Source organism: Pantherophis guttatus, chromosome 1, assembly GCF_059756535.1.
Source record: "Pantherophis guttatus breed Tessera chromosome 1, ASM5975653v1, whole genome shotgun sequence".
NCBI lineage: Eukaryota > Metazoa > Chordata > Lepidosauria > Squamata > Colubridae > Pantherophis > Pantherophis guttatus.
Window position 1 is genome coordinate 46,259,926 of NC_142063.1, and position 24,075 is coordinate 46,284,000.

At 35.9% G+C, this 24,075-nt stretch overlaps 1 protein-coding gene across 7 annotated transcripts in view; it reads left to right on the forward strand.

The window, feature by feature from the left end:
* The window catches only part of TC2N (tandem C2 domains, nuclear), a 42,360-nt gene that overhangs the window by 8,073 nt on the left and 10,212 nt on the right, over positions 1-24,075 (forward strand). For 2 of the 7 annotated variants that reach the window (XM_034418341.3, XM_034418340.3), the window contains 6 exons: positions 2,009-2,102; positions 13,276-13,383; positions 15,054-15,281; positions 18,845-19,018; positions 21,910-21,998; positions 22,569-22,644. In XM_034418341.3, the coding sequence (XP_034274232.2) occupies positions 2,057-2,102; positions 13,276-13,383; positions 15,054-15,281; positions 18,845-19,018; positions 21,910-21,998; positions 22,569-22,644 (721 nt within the window). In that variant the 5' untranslated portion in view covers positions 2,009-2,056. Of the gene's footprint in view, positions 1-2,008; positions 2,103-5,637; positions 5,940-13,275; positions 13,384-15,053; positions 15,282-18,844; positions 19,019-21,909; positions 21,999-22,568; positions 22,645-24,075 lie in introns of all 7 variants that reach the window. The other 5 variants (XM_087872905.1, XM_087872907.1, XM_034418343.3 and 2 more) reach the window with 5 other exon arrangements.

The window sequence follows — 24,075 nt, forward strand, 5'->3', positions numbered from 1 at the left end:
AGATTCTGTTGATCCCGCACTCTTGCCGCCTCTTGTGCACATAACCAAGGGGTAGGGCGTCTGGCCGGACTGGGCTGGGGCTGGGGCAAGGGGCAGTCCCTCACCATCACCCTGATAATGCGTTTCCCAAAAAAAAGCCCTAATGCATCTTTATATGCATTATATATTATGAAAATATGCATTATGCATTATATATATTTGAGTCTTGTTTGCGGGTAACACGGTATCAACAAATTAAATATTTAAATCAGTGGTCAATCCTACTAAGTAGATTGTTTTTCTATGAAGCTGAATTTTGCATGCGTAATGGATTTTAAAGAAAAAGAGTCATGCAGACCTGGCAGATCAGTGTTCATATTCTGTCCTAGTCAGTGAAGCTTAGGCAGATATTGAAAGGATGGTATGGCTCATAAACACTCTATTCTATCTACTCTATTGATGTAGAGTAGAGTTGGCTCAAGGCTTCTTATCCATAAGAGAATATTAGTTTCTATTGCTTTTATCCCATTACTAATATTTGTTCAGAATTTATAAACTATGGATAGCCTGTGCCTGTGAATTGTTTTATAATTACTTTATTACATTTACTTTTAAGGTGATTACAAATATTGTATAGTTGAAACTCTTGAATTAGAGATATGAATTCAATTAAATGCTTCCTTAATAGTTTTTGAAGTTCATTGCAGTTAAAAGTCAAAATTGTATTTCTTCCTTGCTATGTGTTATAGCAAGGAATTATAGGTCGTCTAGTGCATTTTTTTAAAATAGGTGAATTTTTTTCCTTCTCCTTGAATGGCTATACATGGGAGTGCCCTGTAACTACTAAAAATAAATAAAATAAAAAAATAACCTCAAACCCATTTGCTTTAAAGTTTTTTCCTTACCTGCCTACACCACTTTTTATCTAAATTCTAGATAAAGATTTGTACTATCAGGACATTCTGTTCTGATGCATAGCTTTGATCACCCAGCTGGCTGGCTGTGCTTATAGTATCTAGCCATGTCACATAGCTGTCTAAAAATAAACACGTATGATACAATTAGTTTTTAAAACTTAGGTTCAAAGGAAGTCTTGGCAAACCCTCATTTGGGTGCATTTTTTCTACTTAAAATCCTAGCTATGTTGTGTCTAGGAGAAGAAGTCCTAGAGTTGTCATTCAGTTTACTTTTTAAGGTAAAGAGTAGAATCAGCTTTAGGGGTATTTGAAGGGACCACAATAATAGCATTGATTCAATTACTACTGTTGCATAAATAAATAGAAGTAGGTGGGGTTTTTTTGCAATATTATTCTCATATGAATTATTTTATTTTATATTTTAATTAATGCATTTATTTATTGGATATTTGTGATTTCCATATATTGTATTGTACTGTAAACTATTCTCGGAAAATTTGATTTTGAAAAGTGGCTTACAAAATATATAAATAAATAAATATTTCTCCCTTCCCTTTCCACAGCCCCTTATTTTATTTTATTTTTTCATTGGAAATTGTTCAATGGTTAAAACTGTAAATATTCTTACAAGGATGGGTGAAGCTATCAGTTTAAACTAAGTTTGCTTTTTTGCAATTCCAACTTGAAATCCAGACAGAGGTTAAATCTGAATATTATTTGAATTCTTTACTTTTTAATGAAACACACTAGGCTAACTTTTGTTTATTAGAAATGTGTATTTTTTGGAAGTAAACTCCAATGCGTGCAAATAATTTACAGTATTACAAACATGCCTTATGGCTGAAAGTACAGTAAATAAATAAAATGTGCCCCACAGACTGTGTTTAATTCTATTTAGATTCCACAGTGCATTGTCTCATTTCTGCCATATTGTCTACTATTGGTTTTGTTCCAGTATGCTACTTGTATTTTCTCAGAATTTATTTATTAAGAGACTATTTTGCTCCTGAGCGTATGGATGTAGACAATGTGTTTGTTACTTTTAAAATTTTGATTATATTTATGCACCGCACTATAAGAAAAATATAATCATGTTCTTCCCATTCTCACAGGGTGAGACCAGTTCTTTGCCTTCGAAGTATGAACTATTAGCAACTTAAATGGTGATTCTTTCATCTGCCTTATATTCCTCACCCACACTTTCAAGTGAGTCGTCATTTGACCCTATTCTCTTCATCCTTAACCTACGCTGCTTTAAAAATTTAAAAGTTGCAAAACTGCTTCTGGGTTGATGGTGGGTTTGTAATGTTAGAAATCTTAGCCAATTGCTGTCATAACAGATGCTTTCTGCCATCAAGTGGCAGAACCAATTTCTCTTAAGATTGATCTTAGTCAGGAAAGGATGTGCAGTGTACAGGTAGTCCTCAACTTTCAACAGTTCATTTAGTGACAGTTCAAAGTTACAACAGCACTGACAAAAGTGACTTATGATCATTTTTCACACTTGTGACCGTTGCACATGGTCATGTGATCAAAATTCAGATGCAAGTGACTCATATTTATGACAGCTGTAGTGTCCTGGGGTCATGTAATAAAGTTTTGTGAACTCCTGACAAGTAAAGTCAATAGGGAAACCAGATTCACTTAACAACTGTGTTACTAACTTAACAACTACAGTGATTCACTTAACAACTGTGGCAAGAAAGGTCATAAAAAGAGACAAAACTCACTTAACAAATAGCAAATAACTAACATTAATTTCACACATGAGGATATGCAAAACATTTCAAATTCAAATTGTTTGGAGATTTAAATGCTTAATTCGAATGCAAAACTGTTGCATTTCATGGTGTTGTATAGATGAAATAGGTTATCTTATAATCATGGAAGTGTCTTAAGGATGAAACGATGCATCCCTAATGCAAGTTATCAACTTCAAATACTTCCAAAATGATCAAAACTGTTTTGCAGTTAAAACAGGACATAAAAGTAGTTAAAATCCAAGATGTTATGAGTTGAAAATATTTTGAATGCCCTACAGTTATAGTTTAACTAAAAAATGCTATCATAGAATAAAAAATAGTCTTTTTTTTCCTTCTGTTTAATTGTGTCTGATTCTTGAAGACTCCCTGGACAAGTCCCACAATTTCCTTGGGAAAAAAATTTCAGAAGAGATTTGTCATTGCTTCCTTTCTAGGGCTAGTTCTAGGAGAAAGTAACTGGCCAAAGCTGGCTTTGTGCCTAATGTGGAACTAGAACTCACAATCTCTTGGTTTCTAGCCTGATGTCTTAACCACTTCACCAAACTAGCTCTCATAAGCATCACAGTTTGCAAATAAATATTGCAAACTTCTATAACAAAATACTAGAATTTAAAATTATACTTCAAGAAATGGAAAATATTTTTTTCTGAGATTGCATTACTATATATATGGTGCATAAATTACTTAACATTTTTTGAAGAATTAATCTTCCCCTGTAAACCATCTGTTTATTAGAAAGGTAGAGACTGAGTGTGTCTGCAAATTATTTATTTATTTATTTATTTATTTCATAGATTGCCTCACTGCAGAAAAATCTGTGGGGCTGGCACCGGAATCATTTTTGCTCCTGCATTGCATAGCATTAGATAAATTGCTGTTCTATACTACAACAGAATACAGATAGTCCTTGACTTATGTCCATTTGTTTAATGACAGTTCCAAGTTATGATGGCCTTGGAAAAAGTGTCGTACAACCTCTCCTTGACATTACAACTGTTCCATGACCCATGGTCACATGATTGCCATTTGGATGTTTACATCGAAGGCCTGGAGACTAAAACATATGAAAAATGGCTGCAGGATTTGGGTTTGGCTAGTCTAAAGAAAAGAATTAGGAATGACATCATAGCAGTGTTCCAGTATTTGAGGAGCTGCCACAAAGAAGAGGGGGGTCAAATTATTCTCCAAAGCCAGAGGGCAGGACAAGAAACAATGATTGGAAACTAATCAAAGAGAGAAGCATCCTAGAATTAGGGAGAATCTTCCTAACAGTGAGGACAATTAACCAGTGGAACAGCTTGCCTCCAGAAATTGTGGGCGCGCCATCATTGGATGTTCTTAAGAACAGTCTAGATAGTCACTTATCTAAAATGGTATAGGTTCTTCTGCTTGAGCTGAGGGCTGGACTAGAAGACTGCCAAAGTCCCTTCCAGCTAATTCTATTCTATTTATGACAATAACAGCATTTTGTGGTCATGTAATTGTGATTTGTTAGCCAGTTTCCATCAAGCAAAGTTAATTGGGGAAGCCAGAATTGCTTAATGGCCATGTGTTATGTTTAACAACCATCTTAATGACCACAGTAAAAATGGTCATAGTCAGGTCTGCTCATGTGATGGCTCACTTGACATCCCTTAATGACTAAAATTCTGGTCCCAATTGTGGTTATAAATCAATACACAGGAATACCTGTGTGTTTTACGAGTAGGCTTAAATATAGTTTATTGAATAATTAAGGTTGACATTATTCATATAAGACATTAAACTATAAAACTGTATTAAAGGATCATAACAATTGAGTTTGCATAGTATAATGAGCTAAAGTTAGCATGTAAGAAAATATATGCAAGATACAAAGTTTCATTGGAACTTTGCAAATCAACCCAAGAGAATAATAGTACAATATTAATACTTTGAAAAGTAATTGGATTGTATTCAGTATAAATTTAAGTTTCTTAATCTTGAGACAGTCAACTGTGCCAGTACTCTTCTGCACACAAAGGAAATGACCAAAAACTATGATTTTTTTTAAATAAGAAAAATAATTTGTGATATTTTGTTTTTAGTTTCAGATATGAATTACAGCCAGAATTCTGTCATCGAAGATTCTTTATTCATTACTGATTAGGAATCTACAAATTTATTTATTTGCTCATGATGAATTGAGCTCCATTTCTCCTCCCTCAGTGAGGGATAGGAATAGTTTCTGATCTTTTCCAGTGTTTATAGCTGCCTTTAGTTTATGCAGAGCCTTGTCTAATAAAGCCCTGATTCTGAGCAATTAGTTTTATGATCTTGCATTAATTCTTACAATCTTAAATTTTCTCAATATTTTTTTATGAAAACTGTTGCCAAATGCCTTTTTTTTTCGTTTGGCTCCTCCTTTGGGGTCTTAATTTGCATGAAACTATGCTGCATCTGCATATATTTTAATTTGCATTCACGAAGCTTGAGTTCATTCAGCTTTTGTTGACCTCTTAGTTAAATGTCAATTCATTTAGATCTACACTATGACATAAAGAGTCATGTCAAAATATGATTAATGAGTCAGCAAATGGAAATAAGAATATCATCAACTGCCTACAACTGAAGAAAAATAATATTTACAGAAGTTGTGGTGTTAGCAGTAACTGTAGAGCTGTTTTTTGTTCTTAGAAAAGACCATTTTAAGAAATAGGAAAAGAAAGGGATATAGTATGAAAACACATAATTATGCAATAAGTGACCAAAAGAGGAAATTATCCAGTTAAAAGCAATTAGTGGTTTCCGTGATTAACAAAGGGATAACATTGTGAGTTTTAATCTGGGCCAATCATAGAACTGGGTATCTTCATACATGTTTATGTAATGTGTAATAAAAGATTGTCATTGCTCAGGTGATTTCCATAGCAATTTGAGTTATCAGTCATTTATTATATTTACTGTATATGTTGTTGCTTGGTTTTCTTGTATTTCTTTTTCTTTCATATGTTGTGCAGCAGTTCCAGATGGATCGTAGCTTCCCTTTGTGTTTTACTGTTGGTGTGTAGCGTTTGGAGAGACCAAAAATAATGCAGGATAACTTAAGAGATAAAAATGATGCACCGAAGTATTTTTCTGTTGGAGAAGAGACGAAGTCCATAACCCAAAGTCAACAGCTCTGGATATTTGTTGGCTTCTACCTTGCTTTGATTCAGCTGAAGCAAGATATGATTGAATGGATTTTCTAGGGGAAGAAAACCCAAGAAGCTTCAGCGGTTTTACTTATAATTCAAGAGAATGTGAAATTAAATTGAGCAGGGTAAGCAGTGTTTATGCTGCTCCATGCCAACTGAAAGGAATTCTAAGGTAGTGTTGCATTGAGGTTGGATAATGCAGAGATAATGGCAAGTTGAACCACATAGTAAAGAGTAACTTTTAGTATTGCATTTGTGGTAGATGTGAACCAATATGCTTAAAAGAGGTGAAAGTGTAAACAAAATCTGCCATTTAAGAAGCATGGCATTTGAAAATGAGACTGCAGAAAAACACTCATAGCTATAGGTAGGAGTGCTATTGTGATGAAATGCAGTTCTAATAAGTGAACAGGAGAAAGAAGACTCAATGTCCCAAATAATAAAGATTCCAGAAAGAACAAAAGTAGGAATTAGCTGGGTAGTGAGGAAAAGCAAGTTAGGAAAACAAGCATGTAAGTACTCTATATATGATTAGTCATTCCTTAAAAGGAACAATTAATCAAAAATAGAGTACTTATATTAATTAATTACATTACATTACATATACTTAATTACATTATGTATAAGCCAAAACTGATATCTGCTTGTTGTGTATATTCTACCTTTAGCTGCCACTAAAATAAATATAAATAATGTCATAGAAAATTGAGAAATAATGTTGATTTTTACAAGTCATAATTAAAAGCAGTCAGCAGTCAAAAGTTAGGTTTCTGAAATAGTTCTTTTTAAAAATCAACTATATTACAGTATTGGAGCTTTTAAATGTAGAGAGATAATGGAATAAAAGAGGAATAATATTGTTAGAGGTCTCTGAAATTATGCATAGGTGGGGAAAATAGACATTGCACAGTTTTCTTCATAATACTAGAACAAAGATTCATTCAATGGTACTGATTATTACTGAAATTCAGAACTGACAAAAAGATGTATTAGTTTAGATATGATACCTGGAGTTTAAGGGATGTGCTACCACAGATATGGTATTGGTCAGCTGTGTGAACTATCAAATAATCTATTTGGGATTATGATTGCTTGGGGAGAGATTGGATTTGAAACCCATACTCCCTACCATTACTCTGTCATGCAGCCTAGCAGTTATTAATGATGTTGGGGCACCTGTGAATTAAAATTCAGACATCTTTAAATAGTTTTTATTTTAATCATGATTATTAATCATGACATTTTAAAATAGTTTTTATTTTAATCATGACTATTAGTTATTAGGGAAACACCATATATATACCATATACTTTGCTGGGGATTCTATTTACATTCTTAGTTATATAGGATTATATATATTATAACTAAGAGGATTCTTAGTTATATAGACTGCATGTAGTCTAATCATTTTTATGATTTGCTAAAAGTCATTTTCTTCCAGTAGGAATGTAGGAAATTCAGAAGTTACCTGGCAATGATCATGAGCAGGAAAGTTACATATTAAACTAAGAGCCTTCATCTCTTCAGTTCTATGTCCTTTTCCCCTCATGCATAGGCATTCATAATGGGTGTTTTATTCAAATTATGAAGTAAGAAGATAGTAAAGTTACTGTGCAAGAACTTTATCTACCACCATCTCCACATATCTATTGAATCTGCATTTCCAGTGCTCTAATTTTATTTGTGACATTAGTTTTCATAGTTCATAGTGTATTTGTTCTGGGATCAGTTAGTAAATTCTCTATAAAGAATGCTAAATGTTGGGCAGGCATGATTTAAGTTTTTCTGAAAAGTTACTTTTTTGAATTAGGGATTTTAAATGCTTGAGAAGGCTACAGAGCAAATATAAACTGTCAGCTATTGTGACCATCTCAACCATACAATTATGATAAATGGTGCATTGTCTGAAATTTGCAAGTGAAATTAAATTGATGTCTGTCCAAAAATGAATTGAAAAATGTAATTTTTTAAAAGAACCCAAAATTCAGGTACAGGTTTAGAGGCTAATAGGTAATTAAAAGCCATTTCCTTCCAGTAGGCTTGCTGCTTTTTGTTTTTGCTGATGACTTTTCCATTTCCAAAGGAAATTAGTGGTAGGGTAGAAATTTGCACCATGCAGACTTACTACATACCATTTTTAATGTTATTAAGACAGACTAGGCACATGGTCATCCAAAGAATGAATGGTATAGATCATCAGGCTGAGGTACAAAGGTTGTCCCAGAATAATAGAATTTTGGGTTACTAAGATTGTATTGGAATCAGAACAATATTTACCCAGGAATGTATAAATAGTTTGTTGGTCTCCATAAAATTTTAGCAACCTATATCATATCTGTCTGTCTATCCATTCCTCCCTCCCTCCCAGGGTGAGAAAACCACTTTTTAAAACTAGCATCTTTATTTATGCATTGTTGCAAGGCAAGTACACTAAAATTCCATTGACAGAGCACCTGCCCATGTTGTGCTAAGAAACAATCAGCCACATGTTGCAAATTTTACAAGGTTGTTCAGATCCATTTTATTTTACCCCTATTATACAGTATAAACCTGTTGAAGACAATCAGGCCTTTTGGAAGATTTGAAATCTTCCATCATTCACCCAGTAGCTAGGTTCTGGGCAGGGGTGAGTTCTACTTAGCTTTACTACCGGTTTGCAACAGGGCCGCATGCGCAGAAGCATTCTGATGACGTCGGGGTCGGTGGGCGGAGCCTCCCACTGGTTTTACTACGGGTTCTATAGAACCGGTGCGAACCGGGGGCAACCCACCACTGGTTCTGGATTGCCGCAATGGAAATAAGGTAAAGGCTGGCACAAAGATAATGATGATTTTTTTTTTCAGTTTCATTGAACTCTAATAATATAGGGGTTTTTTTGTTTGTTTGTTGAAATGTTATAATAATAGAGTTATTTTGTTGAAATAATTCCTTAGGAATTATTTTGCAATGGCTTTAGTTCTGTTGTGATCAAGATCATAACATAACTTTAATGCTAAAAATATTAAGTTTTTGAGAATTGTGCTGGTCATTATGTAAATAAAGACGATTTAACTCTCATACTAAAATATTACCACCATGTACCACCATAAACAATAGAAGATAAATAAGATATGGAAGCAGAGATAAATAATAATTAAATGTACCCATTGCTTGGGTTTGAATGGCTGATATATTTCTATTACCTTATGTTCTGTGTACAATATTGTGGTCTACCATTTTTAATGCCCAATTTAATGTGTGATTCACTACAGTATTTACAGAACATGATCTATTTCAGAGGGGTTTTTTATGAGTACCAAGTTTATTTCCTTCTAGAAGCACAATTTATTTGAAGATATTTCCTTATTGGAGAGAAAATAACAAAGCAGAGGTTTTCACTCTGAGTCTTGTGCTCACTCAAGAGCAAAATGTTGAAGATGCCGTGTATCAAGCTACTTCTGAAACTTCATTTGTATAAATTAACTATTGTATCCTCATTGCTTTGAATTAGACAAGGAATAACTGGTTAAACATTTTAGCATTCACAGAATATGCACATAATCTAATCAAGAGTCAGGCTGTATTTCCACTTTATTTTTATTTACTTTTTAACCATGCCTGCTGATCCTGTTCTGTAACTGAAATAGGAATGCTGTAGTACCATGTGGTAACTTCACTTATAAACTGCTGTGTACTCTGCTGACTGGCACTCCATTTGCAGTGCAGATAGTTGGGAACCCATACAGTTGAAGACAGCCTGCATATAAGAAAGCTTTGTATGGTGGTTTTACATTAATCTCAGGGAAGAGGCCCCCAAACGCTTGGGCAGTAGGGACTGGGGCGTGGTTTCACATGGGTAGTTACGGGTAGTTACGGGAGCTGCATAGCGCTCCCATACAACACCTCTCCTGTGTGAGCTGCACTGGCTCCCAGTGGTCTTCCGGGTGCACTTCAAGGTGTTGGTTATCACCTTTAAAGCGCTCCATGGCATAGGACCTAGATATCTTCGAGACCGCCTGCTGCTACCAACGGCCTCCCATCGACCTGTGCGCTCCCACAGAGAGGGCCTCCTCGGGGTGCCATCAGCCAAACAATGTAGGCTGGTGACTCCCAGGGGGAGGGCCTTCTCTGTGGGGGCACCCACCCTCTGGAACCAACCACCCCCAGAGATAAGGCGAATCCAAGACCTCGGTACCTTCCGCCGTGCCCTTAAAACCTTCTTTTTTCAGCAAGCCGGGCTGGCTTAACTTTTTTTCTTAATTTTTTAAATGTTTTAAATGGGTTTGTTATTCTTAAATTACGGGGCCAAATTTATATATATTCTTTTAATACTATTTTAATGTTTGTATTTTATGTTTTTATTCAGCTGTACACCGCCCTGAGTCCTCAGGGAGAAGGGCGGTATATAAATTGGATATAAAATAAAAAATAAAATAAATGTTACCTAGATCCATTGGGGACCCCTGTCTTAGAGCACTTGGGACAATGAGTATGCTAGAATATTCTGTGTAGTATCCATAGAAGATAATATTTGTAGTTCAGGGTTGAGCTTCTCCCTGGTGCTCTCTGAGCTTGGTTGTTTCCTTGCAGATTGTTCACTACCAAACTAGGAAATATCACCAAAGATATTAGGGAGTGAGATTTGCTTTCATTTTATATACAAGTAATTTATCCTGTCAATGTTGGTGGGAGTGGTCTTGGTGGTTCCTTAATTGGGCTGTTGTTACTGTTAGCTTGTTTGTCTGATTTGGTAGCTATTTGATTGGGTATTGTTTGCTTCTTGATTGTTGGTCCAATGTTGATCTTGCTGTTCATCTCTGCTCATCTGGGTGTTGATTGCTGGTGAGGAGGTGTTTTGGTCTCTTTGTTTCCTTTTTGGCTCTTTGATTGTCTCTCTTAAATGGTATATAGATGTTGTTTATCTCTATGTACTTGCTGATGGCCAATTTGTATGAGAATCAGGCCTCTAGAAATGCTCCAGCTTTTTTGGGACTTAGCTTGTTCTAGAATGCTCACAGTTTCCCAGTTCAAGCTATGTTAAGTCTGTCCATGTGTCGTGAACTTAAGGAGTTAACTGTTGAGTTGTGTAGTATCCAATTAAGTACTGTTGCAGTATTGTGAGGTATCTGTCATTAAAGAACATGATCTATTTCATAGGGGTTTTCTCCTTATGAGTACTAAGTTTATTTCCTTCTAGGAAATACAATTATTTAAGGGTATTTCCTTATCAGAGAGAAATTAACATAGTAAGAGATCAGAGGTTTTCAGTGTGACTCTTGTGCTCACTCAGGAGCAAAATGATTAAGTAGGTTAAGATGCCATGTTTTGTTCTGTAGATACCCATGCATTAAAGTAAATTCCTACATTGCAGTATAGCAATACTTGCTTTTTGCCATTCTGTTTGCAAAGGTGAAATCAGTTCATCCTCAACTTTAATAACGATTAAAACTGAGCGTAATAACCTATTATCCATAACAGAATATTTAACCTATGTATGCATAACTTAGCCATGAATATTTACCTAAGTTCATTTAGTACAGATAGAAATTATGATTTGTCTGCTAACTTAGGACATGCCTCAGGATGGTATTTATAGAAAGACATTGCTTCAAACTGACATTTATCACTCTGAAAGCAGAGAAAGAATTCATTTAACTACCGTATAGTTGTCCGTTGCCCTTAAAAAACCTAGCTTTAGGTCTTTAGAGGGCTTAGTCTGTCCACGCCCCAAACTGTGCTTCCTTTTTTCTGCCAGCACTAACTAAGAGAGCACACATACACACAAACACACCATTGCCCATAAAAGGCAAAAGGAGAACCTCTGGGACCATTAATAATTTGGAGTTCATTCCAGAGGTGCTGGAGTACTTTTCCATAATCAAAGTATAATGTGTGATTTCTTTTCTCCGCTGATAGATATCCCTCTCCCAATTAAGAAATAGGATATTTCTTCCAGGACCCTGTATCAGTAATGGTCTCTAGTGAAAATCTTTGTCACAACAGTAGAGAGCAGCTCATTTTAGTTTTTAGTTCCAGAGAGCAATAGTAAGGGTGAGTCATCTGTTTCAGAGATCCATTTCATGTTCCTCTGGAAGTAAGTCAGTAGACTATCTACTTAACTCACTACTGTCTACATTAATAACTAAGTTTGTGTATGTTACACTATCCATAATTTATTTTAAGTACAATATGATTTGTTGAAGCCACAATGACCTGATTTACACAGGGCTGGAGTTTACAAATAAAAATGGTAGAGTTCATGCATGACACTAAGCCAACACCAAATGAACTAATTAAAAGAAGCATCAGCCCTTTGCTGTTACGCGTTATATTTGGAATCTGAAGAAAATATTGCAAACATTCAAGGACAGGATGGGGGAGAGCCCAGGAGTTATTGGAGTGCCATGATAGGAAGGATATGAAGTATTTGTATGTTGTTGTTTAATTCATTTTATTATGAGCTGCCTAGGATTATTGTGTCAGGTAGGCAGCCTTGTAAGTTGTATAGATAGATAAGTTAAAAGTATTTGTTTATAAGATGGCATATTTCCAAAATCAAAAAAAAAAAAAATACTACAAGGTTGTAACCCTCCCCTGTCCCAAAATGTTTTTTTTTTCCTAAGAATGCCCCAGGTGTTTCTGAGCCCAGACATATTCTTGGAAATAAAATTGTACTTGAGTTTGATACTTTGTCTTGCATAAATTTCAAGCATAATCTTTTTTTTAAAAAATGTATTATGTTTTGGGGGTGAGAAGAACTAGATTCAATATAATCCCAATGAAATGATGAGAAAGTGCATAGTGATTTACTAAAGCAGAGAGACAGGATACAGAGGAATTATATTTTATGCGTTTCTTCAGATGTCTTTGGGGATCCCCTATAAGCCACTGCAATGTCATATTGACTTTGGAGTTTCATAGGAGCTTCTATTACATAAAATTTTGCACTGGAAAATAGCTCATTCCCTAGACTAGAATTTCTCAATGTTGGCAACTTTAAGATGGGTAAGGTATGATTCCCAGAATTCCCCAGTCAGCTATGTTGTCTGGGCAATTCTGGGAGTTGAAGTCCACCCATCATAAAGTTGTGAAGGTTGAGAAACACTGCCCTAGGCAATAGTAGACCCTCTATTGGACTATAAATTCAGCACTTACTAACACTAATTTACTTCAGGTTTCAATCTTAACATTTAAATAGTTTTAATGTTCCAGTCCTCCAGAGTTTATGTGCTGAAGAAAGCTCTCCAGTAGATTTTTAAATTTCCTGCATATTTTTCATTTTGCAGTTCTAAAAAAATTTTTTTTAAATGCAGTGTAGTTTAGGATATTGATATACTTATGAAAGTGAAAAGTTGGACTTAACATTGTTCCCATGTTTTATTTTAGGAGATTGAACTTCTAAGCATTGCACTGAACACTCATAAAATGAGCAAAAGGAGGATTTTTTCTGTATTTCTGATCTAATTTTCTAATAATTTCCAGGTCTGCCTTCTTCATTGCGTCCAGCTTGCTTAGAAGCAGTAATGGCAACAGAATGCATTAAGAATTGTTGTAGAGGATGTTTATATGCTAATAAAGAAAAACATGATGGTAAGTTTAATTAATTTAAATATCTTAATTTTTTAATGGTGACATGACAAAACTAGCCATTGCTTGGGAGGAGCAATTATTATTTTCAACAGTGTCATGGGTAAAATTTGTGAATATCTAATTGTGATGTCACAATATCTGATCCTAAAAGAACCAATTATAGGTACATTTAGTACTGCAGGGTGGTAATCTTCAAGTGAACTACAATTCTCAACCAGTATGGCAAAAAGGAAAATATTGTGGGAGATATAATCAAAAATATGTAAAGAGCAACAAATTGCATAAAATAACACGCATTGGATCGTATAATTGGAAGGGGCCTTTTAGGCTCCCTAGTCCACCTCTAGTCCAAAGTAAAGCTTCCCTAATAGATGTCAGTCTCGCTTTCGCTTAAACTCATGCACTAACTCCTGTACAGGTAGTCCTCGACTTATGACCACAATTGAGCCCAAAATTTATGTTGCTAAGCGAGACAGTTGATAAGTGAATTTTGCCCCATTTTACATCCTTTCTTGGTACAGTTCTTAAGTGAATCACTGCAGTTGTTAAGTTAGTAACATGGTTGTTAAGTGAATCTGGCTTTCCCATTGACTTTGCTTGCCAGAAGGTGACAAAAGGTGATTACATGACCCCGGGATACTGCAACAGTCATAAATATGAGTCAGTTGTCAAGCATCTGTATTTTGATCAGTAAGTGTGAAAAATAGTCATGTCACTTTTTTCAATGTCGTTGTAGCTACAAACGGTCACTAAATGAACTGTTGTTAAGACGTGGACTACTTGTACCTCTTTCCAGTTTGATGGGCAGCATTTCAACTCCATTTTTGATTCAGTTATTCATCTACTAGGTTGCCATCCTATATCTAGCCCACACTTGCCAGCTAGCTTGCTAATCAGAATGTCATGTTGTACTTTATGAAATGGAACTCTATGTCTAGTCTATGAAAAGAAGGACTAGGGGTGACATGATAGCAGTGTTCCAATATCTCAGGGGCTGCCACAAAGAAGAGGGAGTCAAACTATTCTCCAAAGCACCTGAAGGTAGAACAAGAAGCAGTGGGTAGAAACTAATCAAGGAGAGAAGCAACGTAGAACTAAGGAGAAATTTCCTGACAGTTAGAACAATTAATCAGTGGAACAACTTGCCTCCAGAAGTTGTTAATGCACCAACACTGGAAGTTTTAAAGAAGAGATTGGATAATCATTTGTCTGAAGTGGCATAGGCTTCCTGCCTAAGCAGGGGATTGGACTCCAAGGTCCCTTCCAGCTCTGTTATTCTATTCTAAACGGTTTGCCAAAATCAAAATATTTTACAAATGCTTAAAGAGGCATAAAATTGGTCATACTCCAGTCAACTGGCACTTTAACCTTTTTCCAGGATACATATATAGTTTAATGATTAGAATTAAGTTTTGTCTGTATTTATAATTTTAAGTAAATTGGTAGTTTATTGATTCTGAGATCTTCTCTTAACCAGCACTGACAAATAATTGAAATCATCAATTATAATATCTTAGAACCATTGCAAACCCTCTCAAAATTGATATATTAACTGCTCTATATCTCAATCAATATGTTGGAAAAATGTATTTGTCTGTGATCCTATTAAAATACAAAAGATCATGAATTAAGTACTGAATGCATTTGCTTCTTTTTGTGTTATATAACAGCCTCTCTGGAGAAACAGTCTACAGTTACCGACAAGTATACATCAAAAGTAGTGGAGAAACCTCCTTTGTCTTCTGTATCCATGAAAAGGCAGGTTGGCTGTTCAGAAGATTATCTTCTCTCTAAGTTCCCACCCGGTGGCAAAGAAATACCCTTTGTAGTTCCTCAGTTCAAGCTTGCTTACATCCAACCTCGGAATGTTAGTAATCCACACCTTGGGGGACTTCAAGGTAAAAAGATGAAAGAGTGTAAAATTAATGTGTCTTTTTGAGAGGCTGCCTTTAGATGCATTGGAAACTTGCTTATGCAATTGATTACTTATTCAAATTGCTAATTAAGACTTAAGATCGAACTATATAGATACATGCAGAAAAAAGTGATCTTCTTTAAGATTAGGTAGAAGTCTTTCTTGGGTTCTCACCTATCTCCCCTACACATGCAGCATTGAAATAGAAGCAGGCCATTGATACTCTTTAAACTTTATTTATTTATTTATTTATTTATTTATGAGATTTATATGCCGCCCTATCTCCAGCCGGACTCAAGGCAGCTCACAACAGTTAAGAAACATCTAATGAAAAGTTAAAAAATTAAATCCAAATCTCATAATTTAACAGTTAAAAGTACAATTAAGACTAACAAGTTAAAATTAAATTAGAATTAAAACCCCATCAATCCAGGCCGGCCAAACGAAACAGCCACGTTTTCAGGTCGCGGCGGAAAGAGCGGAGGTCGGGGGCCACCCGGAGCTCCAGGGGCAGTTGATTCCAAAGGGTAGGGGCGCTCACAGAGAAAGCCGTCCCCCTGGGAGTCGCCAGCCGACACTGTCTGGCCAACGGCACCCTGAGGAGGCCCTCTCTGTGGGAACGCACCGGGCGATGGGAAGCTGTTGCTGGCTGCAGATGGTCCCCCAAGTAAATAAAGTAAAAACACAGCTTTTCCCCATAGGCTTTGTTTTTTTGATGTTTTTATTTGTGCCTGATCCTTTTGGATTGTTACCTGTTTGTTTACTGTGGCTTAAAAGCAAAACCAAAAATTATAAATGCTGTATTGGCTGATTTGTTTCTAAATTCTATAATGAATTGTAGATTATTAAAGTATGTATTTTTTCTTACTGTTTTGGATTATTCTGTGACTTCATGGAAGTCTGTCCTATCCACCACTTGTTAACCTAAAATGCATTTCACTGTCCATGTCCAAGAAGGAAAACTCCTGTCTTCTACTGAGATTGGTTATAGTCTTTTTATTCTTTAAACATCCAGATCAAACTTTTTTTAAAAAACTGCTGTTTCTTTCAGATGATAGTTTTTATTCCAGCTACATGACTTAATCTGGATTGGACAATAGAGCAAAGGTCTTGTTTCTGCCAGATATAGTTCCCTTCTCATGACAATATGCTCTTTTGTTCGTACTTCTGAACTTGCTAGCCTTACTTGTCCCTAGAGTCTGTTGAATGAAAAAACAGTATCTTATTGTGAAAGGCGTGCACCTCAAGGACTGTCAGAGCAGAGAATTGTGTAAGCCAGACGTTTAGAGCACAATGTATTCCTGGCATTACAATCTAAAAAAAAAGTCAAATGTTTTGTCTTACTGGAAATTTTAGCTCTTAAATATTTAAACTATTCTTAAACATAGTTTTAATCACATAACAATGCTAGGCTTGCACATTAAATCTGCACTTGTGGTTTTATGATATAGAGCAAGTTCTCAAACTTGGCAGTTTTAAGATCCAACTCCCAGAATTGCCCAGCTAGCCATACAGAGGAGTTCCTTCTTTTTCTGAAATGCTCAATTCCAAGCATTGTTATCATCATAATAAATTTGATCATGAAAGTGAATTGGGATGACTCTTGTAACCCCTTTGCTTCTTTAACGATGGGAAGAGAAATGAGAACAATGTTGAACAATTTCTAATCATCTAAAATAAGCCATGTTCAAAAGTTAACTTCCGTATATTAAGTTGTTTAAGTGATTAAGTATAATTTCTGCTAGGTATGAAACAAGATACCAAGGGTGCATCAGATTGCCTGCAAACTGAAGAACAAAGCAGCTTACAAGCGTGCTTATTTATTTGTGTTATTTAGGAACTGCCTAACACCACAAATCCCTTATGGAGGTGCCCTTCAGATCTATTGCCAGGTTTAAAAATCTTAACTGCATGGTTTGATGCCTCTCTGATGAAAGTAGTGAAGCTTTCAGGATTGATGTCAGCCCTTTGAGATAGGCCAAGTCAGGAGACAGGCACTGTAGGGATTCTAGGTATGCTGCTTTATTGTAGGGGGTAGAATAACAGAATCTTGAAAGTGTTTCTCTCTGCACTCTCTCTTATTTCTCTTATAGCAGAAAAAATCCTGATGGAATTATTTCAAATTTCTTCCTCATGCTTTCCATATTTTTAGGACTGAGTTGCCGTTTCACTTCCTTTAACAATTGATGCCTTCCTTGCCCAAAGTCATCCCTGCATTCCTTTACAGGGAGAGATGGTTACATTGCCTCTTACAAGCTTTCCACAAGGGGCTCCCTGGGCACCTAAACAGAAGCCTTTTGAAGACTTCACTTGGAAACAGTCCTTGCATATCAAATTGAGGGTTTCTTGGTGCTCTCTGAGCTGCATTGTTTTCTTACAGGCGTTTCATTACACAAACTAGGTAACATCATCAGGGTTAGCAAAGACTAGCATGATGATGTTATCTAGTTTGGATAATGAAACGTCTGCAAGAAAATTAACCCAGATCAGAGAGCACCAAGGACCCCTCATTTCAATCCTGAGCTACAAATACTCTTCTTTATTGGTATTATCAAGTCTATCATTTTCCGATATTTGATGCATGACCCTTACTCCTCACTTCAGTAATGGCATCCTTTCCTTATTTGTTTTTCCCAAATGTTTTTCTATAACCTACAGAAGCAATTTATGAAAGACCTAACTATATGTCTGTCTTAAAAACATCCAGGCTACTTTTGGACTGAGGGCTCCCTCTTGTTCTTTTTGTACCATCCCAGTTATGTCATGGTTGATAGTCTTTTTGGTAGCCATGGCATTGGCCTGTCAACCTGGTAAACTGTTTGCCTTATAAAAAGATCCTGTTCCCCCTTCACCCAGATATTTCTTTCTTTCCAAAGTCAGTATTGGCCTTCTGCTTGGATCAAGTTTTCCTCACCATCTCGGCATTCTTTGAAAACATTACGATACTTTTTTGGGAGGGGTGCGATATCTCTAACACGGACTTGTTATTTGGACTGTTTAGTATCATTTCAGTGCGACCAATGCTTATTCCTGGCTTTCCAAGGCCAATCTTAAAGAGCATGATCTTCCTTTCGACAGTTCTCCAATTGGATAATGGTTGCCATCAAGCTTTGCTATAGATTGGCTAAACAGTCATATCCAGTCTGTGCTTATACCACAAGAGCAATAGCAGCATAGACATCCTTCCTCTGAGTTATTTCCCTACTTGGAGCAAACTCTTCCTGCTCCCCTACAACTCCTGCTGGAACAACCAATTAGTGTAGCTAGTAATGCTTAACAAATGTCAATAATACAAAAAATAAGGAACATGCTCTTAATTTCCCCCAGCTTTTAAAATGTCTAATATCAGTATTAAAGTACTTTACTCTAGTAGCAGCTTTTATTTTTGTGATATTTTATATTAAAATACTGACTTCTATATAGCCATGAAACATAGGAAAAAGAAACATGTTTTTTAAAATCTATTTTAGGCTGACCTCCTGCTCATATTTTACAGATAATTTCAGTTCAGTGATGATTTGCTTAATGATATATCATACTTTTCAGGTTCAGTTGTAACGTCTTTCAGTGATCGGAAAGCAGAACTTTCCAATATATACCATCAAAGACCTCCTGCTGATGTGGTGTATAATCCCTTCTATATGCAACTGCCACCTCTTTCTCCAGATTTCAGTCAAGTCCACACAGAAAAAATGGTGAACAAGAGATTATATGGGTCAGGTAAAAGAGTTCATCAGTTTTAACACCATTTTAAAGAATAGTATTAAAAGACAGCAGACATGAATTCTGCCTTTTTATATTAGTTGTGAATAAAATAGGCCTATATTAAACTATAAAAACATAAATGAGACATATTTTTCTACATGTTTATGTGTTTATTTCTGATTGATTTCCCGAATTGCCTTCCATTCAGGCTGCCCCTATTAGTACAGTACTGTATTTTGTTATTTCAGGTCATTCTTGTATTTGTATTCAGTTCATGGGCAAGACATTCAAGCTCTTTTTTACACTAAAGCTACATACTCTAGGTGCAAAACTCTGAAAGGAAGAAGAACAAGTTCATTTAAAGAGCAGCTTTATCTGAGAGGATAAATCTCTGTGGTATTTATATGGACTGCATTTCTTTGAAGCAAAAGCAGAAGCTGCAGATATTGTCTAAGAAGAAAATAGTTTAAGGATGATCAGTATTTGACATAGACCGATCAGGTGAAGTACGGAAAAGTCCAAGCCCAATTGAATGGTGGTGTTTTAGGGAATTAATCAATGAATAGTTTTTCACAAGCATACTGTAACACTTGAGGGCCACTTTGGTATAGTTGTAGTATTTTAAGAATTTTGTACTGAAATAGAAATAAATTTGCTGCGTTTTTGATATTGGAAGTTTAGATATTATGTGTGGCATTATCTTTGATTTTTTTAACTTCTATTCATACTACTTTCTGGCCTTTAGTTGGGTTGCTTTTCTTTCAAATGTTTTCCAGCTTAGCTAGTATAGCAGCAGTCACTGATACCTACCATTGTTAGTTTAGATTGGTTGGAGTGATGTGTGAGTGGAATATTGAGAGGGGAACAGCTATTAAACACAAAGACACACAGAAGAAGTTGGTTGTATCTGCATGACTGCCAGTCTTCCTGCTAAGTTATTGCAGTCTTAAAAAATATTTGGTATAGGAAAGTAAGAAGTATGTAAGCTGCTGTAGGTAAGCAGCTTACATACATTGCACTATGCAAATAGATACCGTGTTTCCCCGAAAATAAGACCCTGTCTTATATTTTTTTGAACCCTGAAAAAAGCGCTTGGGCTTATTGTCATGCGCTCAAAAGCCCGATTAGGCTTATTATCAGGGAATGTCTTATTTTCAGGGAAACAGGGTAGTGTATGTCTGTATATATATATATATATATATATATATATATATATATATATATTTCATGTATATGTATGTAGGTGCTTTTTTATACAGTACATGCATGAATGTACATATTAGACTGACTTAAACTCAGATGTTGCTAATGATCTTAAGGCTGTATAAAGTTATTTAAATATCCATAGAACATGAACTGGGATGATTGGTTGAACTTTAATTTACTGTTTGCATACTGTTGTGTCTTTCTGATGCTGAGTGTCTGAATGCAGGTAAAAATGCAGAGCCTCCATGTTGGTCTGGACTGTTTTGTTGCAATTTTGGGCACATGTCAATTTTATATATGCTCTTGTACCCTGTTAAATTTTTTAAAAGTATATTTAAAAATCCTAAACCTAAGACTCTTTTGTTTTCATTCCATGCTCTTTTTGTCACTTGATTCTGCTGTTTAACTTTTGCTGACTTAGTTCTTGTTGGGGGTGTGAAGCTTTTTCAGACTTGCTTGCTGCTCCTAGAGCTACGACAGGACTTCTTGTTAGCTTGTTGTCTTTTTTGCTTGTTGCCATTGCAGTCTTGTGCCATAGAGTCAGGTCCATTCATACAGGAGTTAAAGCGTGGCTCTCTTTGTCTTGTGTTACCTTCTTGGCAGGGAAAATTTAAGGGAATGCAAGGATGTAAAGGAAAACTCTCTCTGTCATAAAGCTGGGCAGAATCCTTTTCTAATAAAAGATTCAACCTCTGCTTGTCTTTTTCCCGTGCTTGTTTTTGTTTTGTTGGCAATTACTGTACATTTCCAGTTTTGTCTGTACTAGCAGTCAGCATAGACAGTCACCTGACCTATTCTTGCAACACTAAATAAAAATCAGGGGAGCAAAGCTCTGATCTTCTGTTGCCATTGTTTGCTATGGTTAGAACATTAGAAACCAGGAAGAATCTGTCTATGGATTCAGTCATCCAGGTCACGGTAGTCCCAAAGGGGCTTTTTCAAGCGGCAACTGGAAAATCCTTGAAAAAGCATCTTTGAGACAGGAAGAATCTGGTAGCACCTTTTCTGACTATCAGGTTATATTAGAAGGCGTAAGCTTTTGTGAGCTATAGCTCACTTTAACAAAAACTTGTGCTGTAAAAGTCTGTAGAGATTCTCAGTCATCTAGGTCAAGGAGCTTTTTCAGGAGACAACTGGACTTTCTTGTTTTTTCTTTGAAGACATTTCGCTGCTCATCCAAAGAAGCTTCTTCATCTCTGACAGGATAGTGGGGAATGGAAGGATTTTTATTCCTTGAAGACAGCTGGTCATTTGCATCCTTTTTGAGGGTCGTTGAAGCACTTGGAGGTTTATCCTTGTCCACAGGGTCACCTAAGTAGTGCTCCTGGTTCCGGTAGTCTGCAATTTTTCTCTGGAAATCCAGAGAAGAAAAAAAAATTCACAATTTTTCTCTGGAAAATTGTGTTGTAGCTCATGAAAGTTCATGCAGTTTAATGATATTTGTTAATAGGAAAAGATTCCACCAGACTCCTGATTTTTTCCATAGTTAGACTTGTCTGTTTTTAGGAAGTGATAGCAATTTCTCACTTGATTATGAATCAAATTAATCTATGAACTTTTATAACAGTTTATAGCAACTTCATATCAACCCCATTCTGGTATAGAATTTTTTCAAGTTTAGCATTTTTATTGAGTTATAAAATATTGTATAGAATTTTTAAAAACTAAATTGCTCTTGAAATTTCTGTTTCCTTTTTCAGTTTGTGACTTAAGAAGTAGCACATTGCCCTGCTCTTCCTCTTTAAGTCATTCTATGTTTGATCTTACAAGCCCATCCCACCGATTTCAGGTAAATAAGTGTTATTTAGTGTTGATGTGATACCAAGCTTTATTAATAATTGTAAATGATTGATTACAGGTACTCTTTGACCTATGACCACCAATGAAACTGGAATTTCAGTTTGCTAAATGATGTGGCCATTAAGTAAATCATCATTTGACTGGCCACTTTTACTGCAATCATTAAGCAAATCATGTGGTTGTTAGGTGAATCACACAGTTGTTAAACAAACATGTCTTCCCCAATTGACTTTGCTTCACGGAAGCCAGCTGGAAGGGTCACAAATCAAAGGGTCACAAGATGCTGCAACTGTTGTAAATGCAAGCCAGTTGCCAAGTGCCTGAATTGCAATCACAAGACTGCAGGGGTAGTGCAATGGTTGTAACTTTGAGGACAAGTTGTAAGTCACTTTTTTTGAGTCTGTCATAACTGAATTGTTGTTAAACGATCAGTCATAAATTGAGGACTACCTATAATTCCTTAATATATTTCAATCTCACACCTAGTTCTGTATTTCCTTGTTCTTGGTTTTTGTTGTTGTTATTGTTAACTAATCAGACTTTCTTTTTTTCCTGGAAGAGGTATGATTCTGCCTCCAGTACACCAAGCAGCATCTCCTCCAGAAAGAATTCACAAGGTAGTAACAGAAGTTTAGGTAATGAGCACTGTTGTCTTGTCTTACTTCTGGTAGAGATCTAATAAACTGGGCTTCATATGATGAGAGGGGTCTGTGAACTCCCGAAATACCTGGTACAATCATACTGTAGATGTAGGCCTATATAGGTTCTACATTATGTACTTATAAAATCAAAATATATTTTGACTTAGAAGTTCCAGAATTTCTGTTATACTTCTCTTTTTAGCTTTATTAGAAGTGGAGGTTACATTGATATCTTAATAACAGTTAAAATAGACTTCATTGGAAGAAAAATATAGGTTGGAATAAGTTATAGCCTTAAGCCTTAACTTAAGTTGATTGAACCCAACAAATATGAGACTTAGTTAAAATATGTTGCATGACTTCCTAGACTACAATATTTGATATAATAAATAGAAGCATAAGGTACACATTTTTTAATCCTCTGTAGTAAAAAAAGAAATAAAACTCTCCCTTTAATGAAAAGCTAATGTATCCAGAGTAGAGGAATTTCATAAAAGTGGTTTGATAACGACCTTATTCTCCACATGGAAACTTCTTTACCTATGCATATTCAAATATGTAATTACAATATGAATTGGTACAAATGTGGAATGGCTGAATCATATACTCTCTTCAAAAGCCAATCCTTATTTTAGGGGCGAAAAATCATTGGAAATTCTGAGTGGTTAGGGCACGGATGTCAAATTCGCAGCATCACGTTGCCATCACGTGACGTTTCATGATGTTTTTCCCATTCATGGAGCTGGGGTGGGCTTGGCCTGCGCATGACACATCCGGCCCACAGGCTGCCAGTTTGACACCCCTGGGTTAGGGAAAGAGGGCCAAGGACTGGGAAAATCCACTGAAGCAAAAAAAACAAAACAAAAAACCAGTCTGTAGGAAATAGGCAAATATTGAATAGTAAGTGAGGGTACCACATAGAAAATAATCGGATTAAGAGAATGAAATGACATTTCAAGTTGAAGCTCCTGAAATCACTGCTCCAAAGCTAACAGCAAGGAAGCAAGCATTTTATTAGTATAAAGAAATATTCCTCACACTACACTGGAGTGAACTTTATTGAATGTGTTTTTGACACAGTGCATCCTGTGTTAAATCATCCTTGCTCAGAATTCTGGGAATTGCAGTCCCACTGCATCTGAAGAGTGGCAGGTTGGTGAAGATTGCTGTAGACTAAAAGAAAGTACTTTCAGAAGCCTAGCATAGCACATTGTTTTAGACTCATTTGCCTAGTCCTGGTCCTTTTAGCATAAACTTTGCTTGGCAGAGTGATACAACGCTGGTGAAAAGGTTAATCTCTCTGGTTCTGCCAGTGCAGGTGTATGCTGAAGAATGTTGGCAACCCACTAGCTTGTTAATGTAGTTTTGAAAACACCTTTTATGATGCATTAAGGCAGGATTAATCATAAACAGCTGAAACACTGA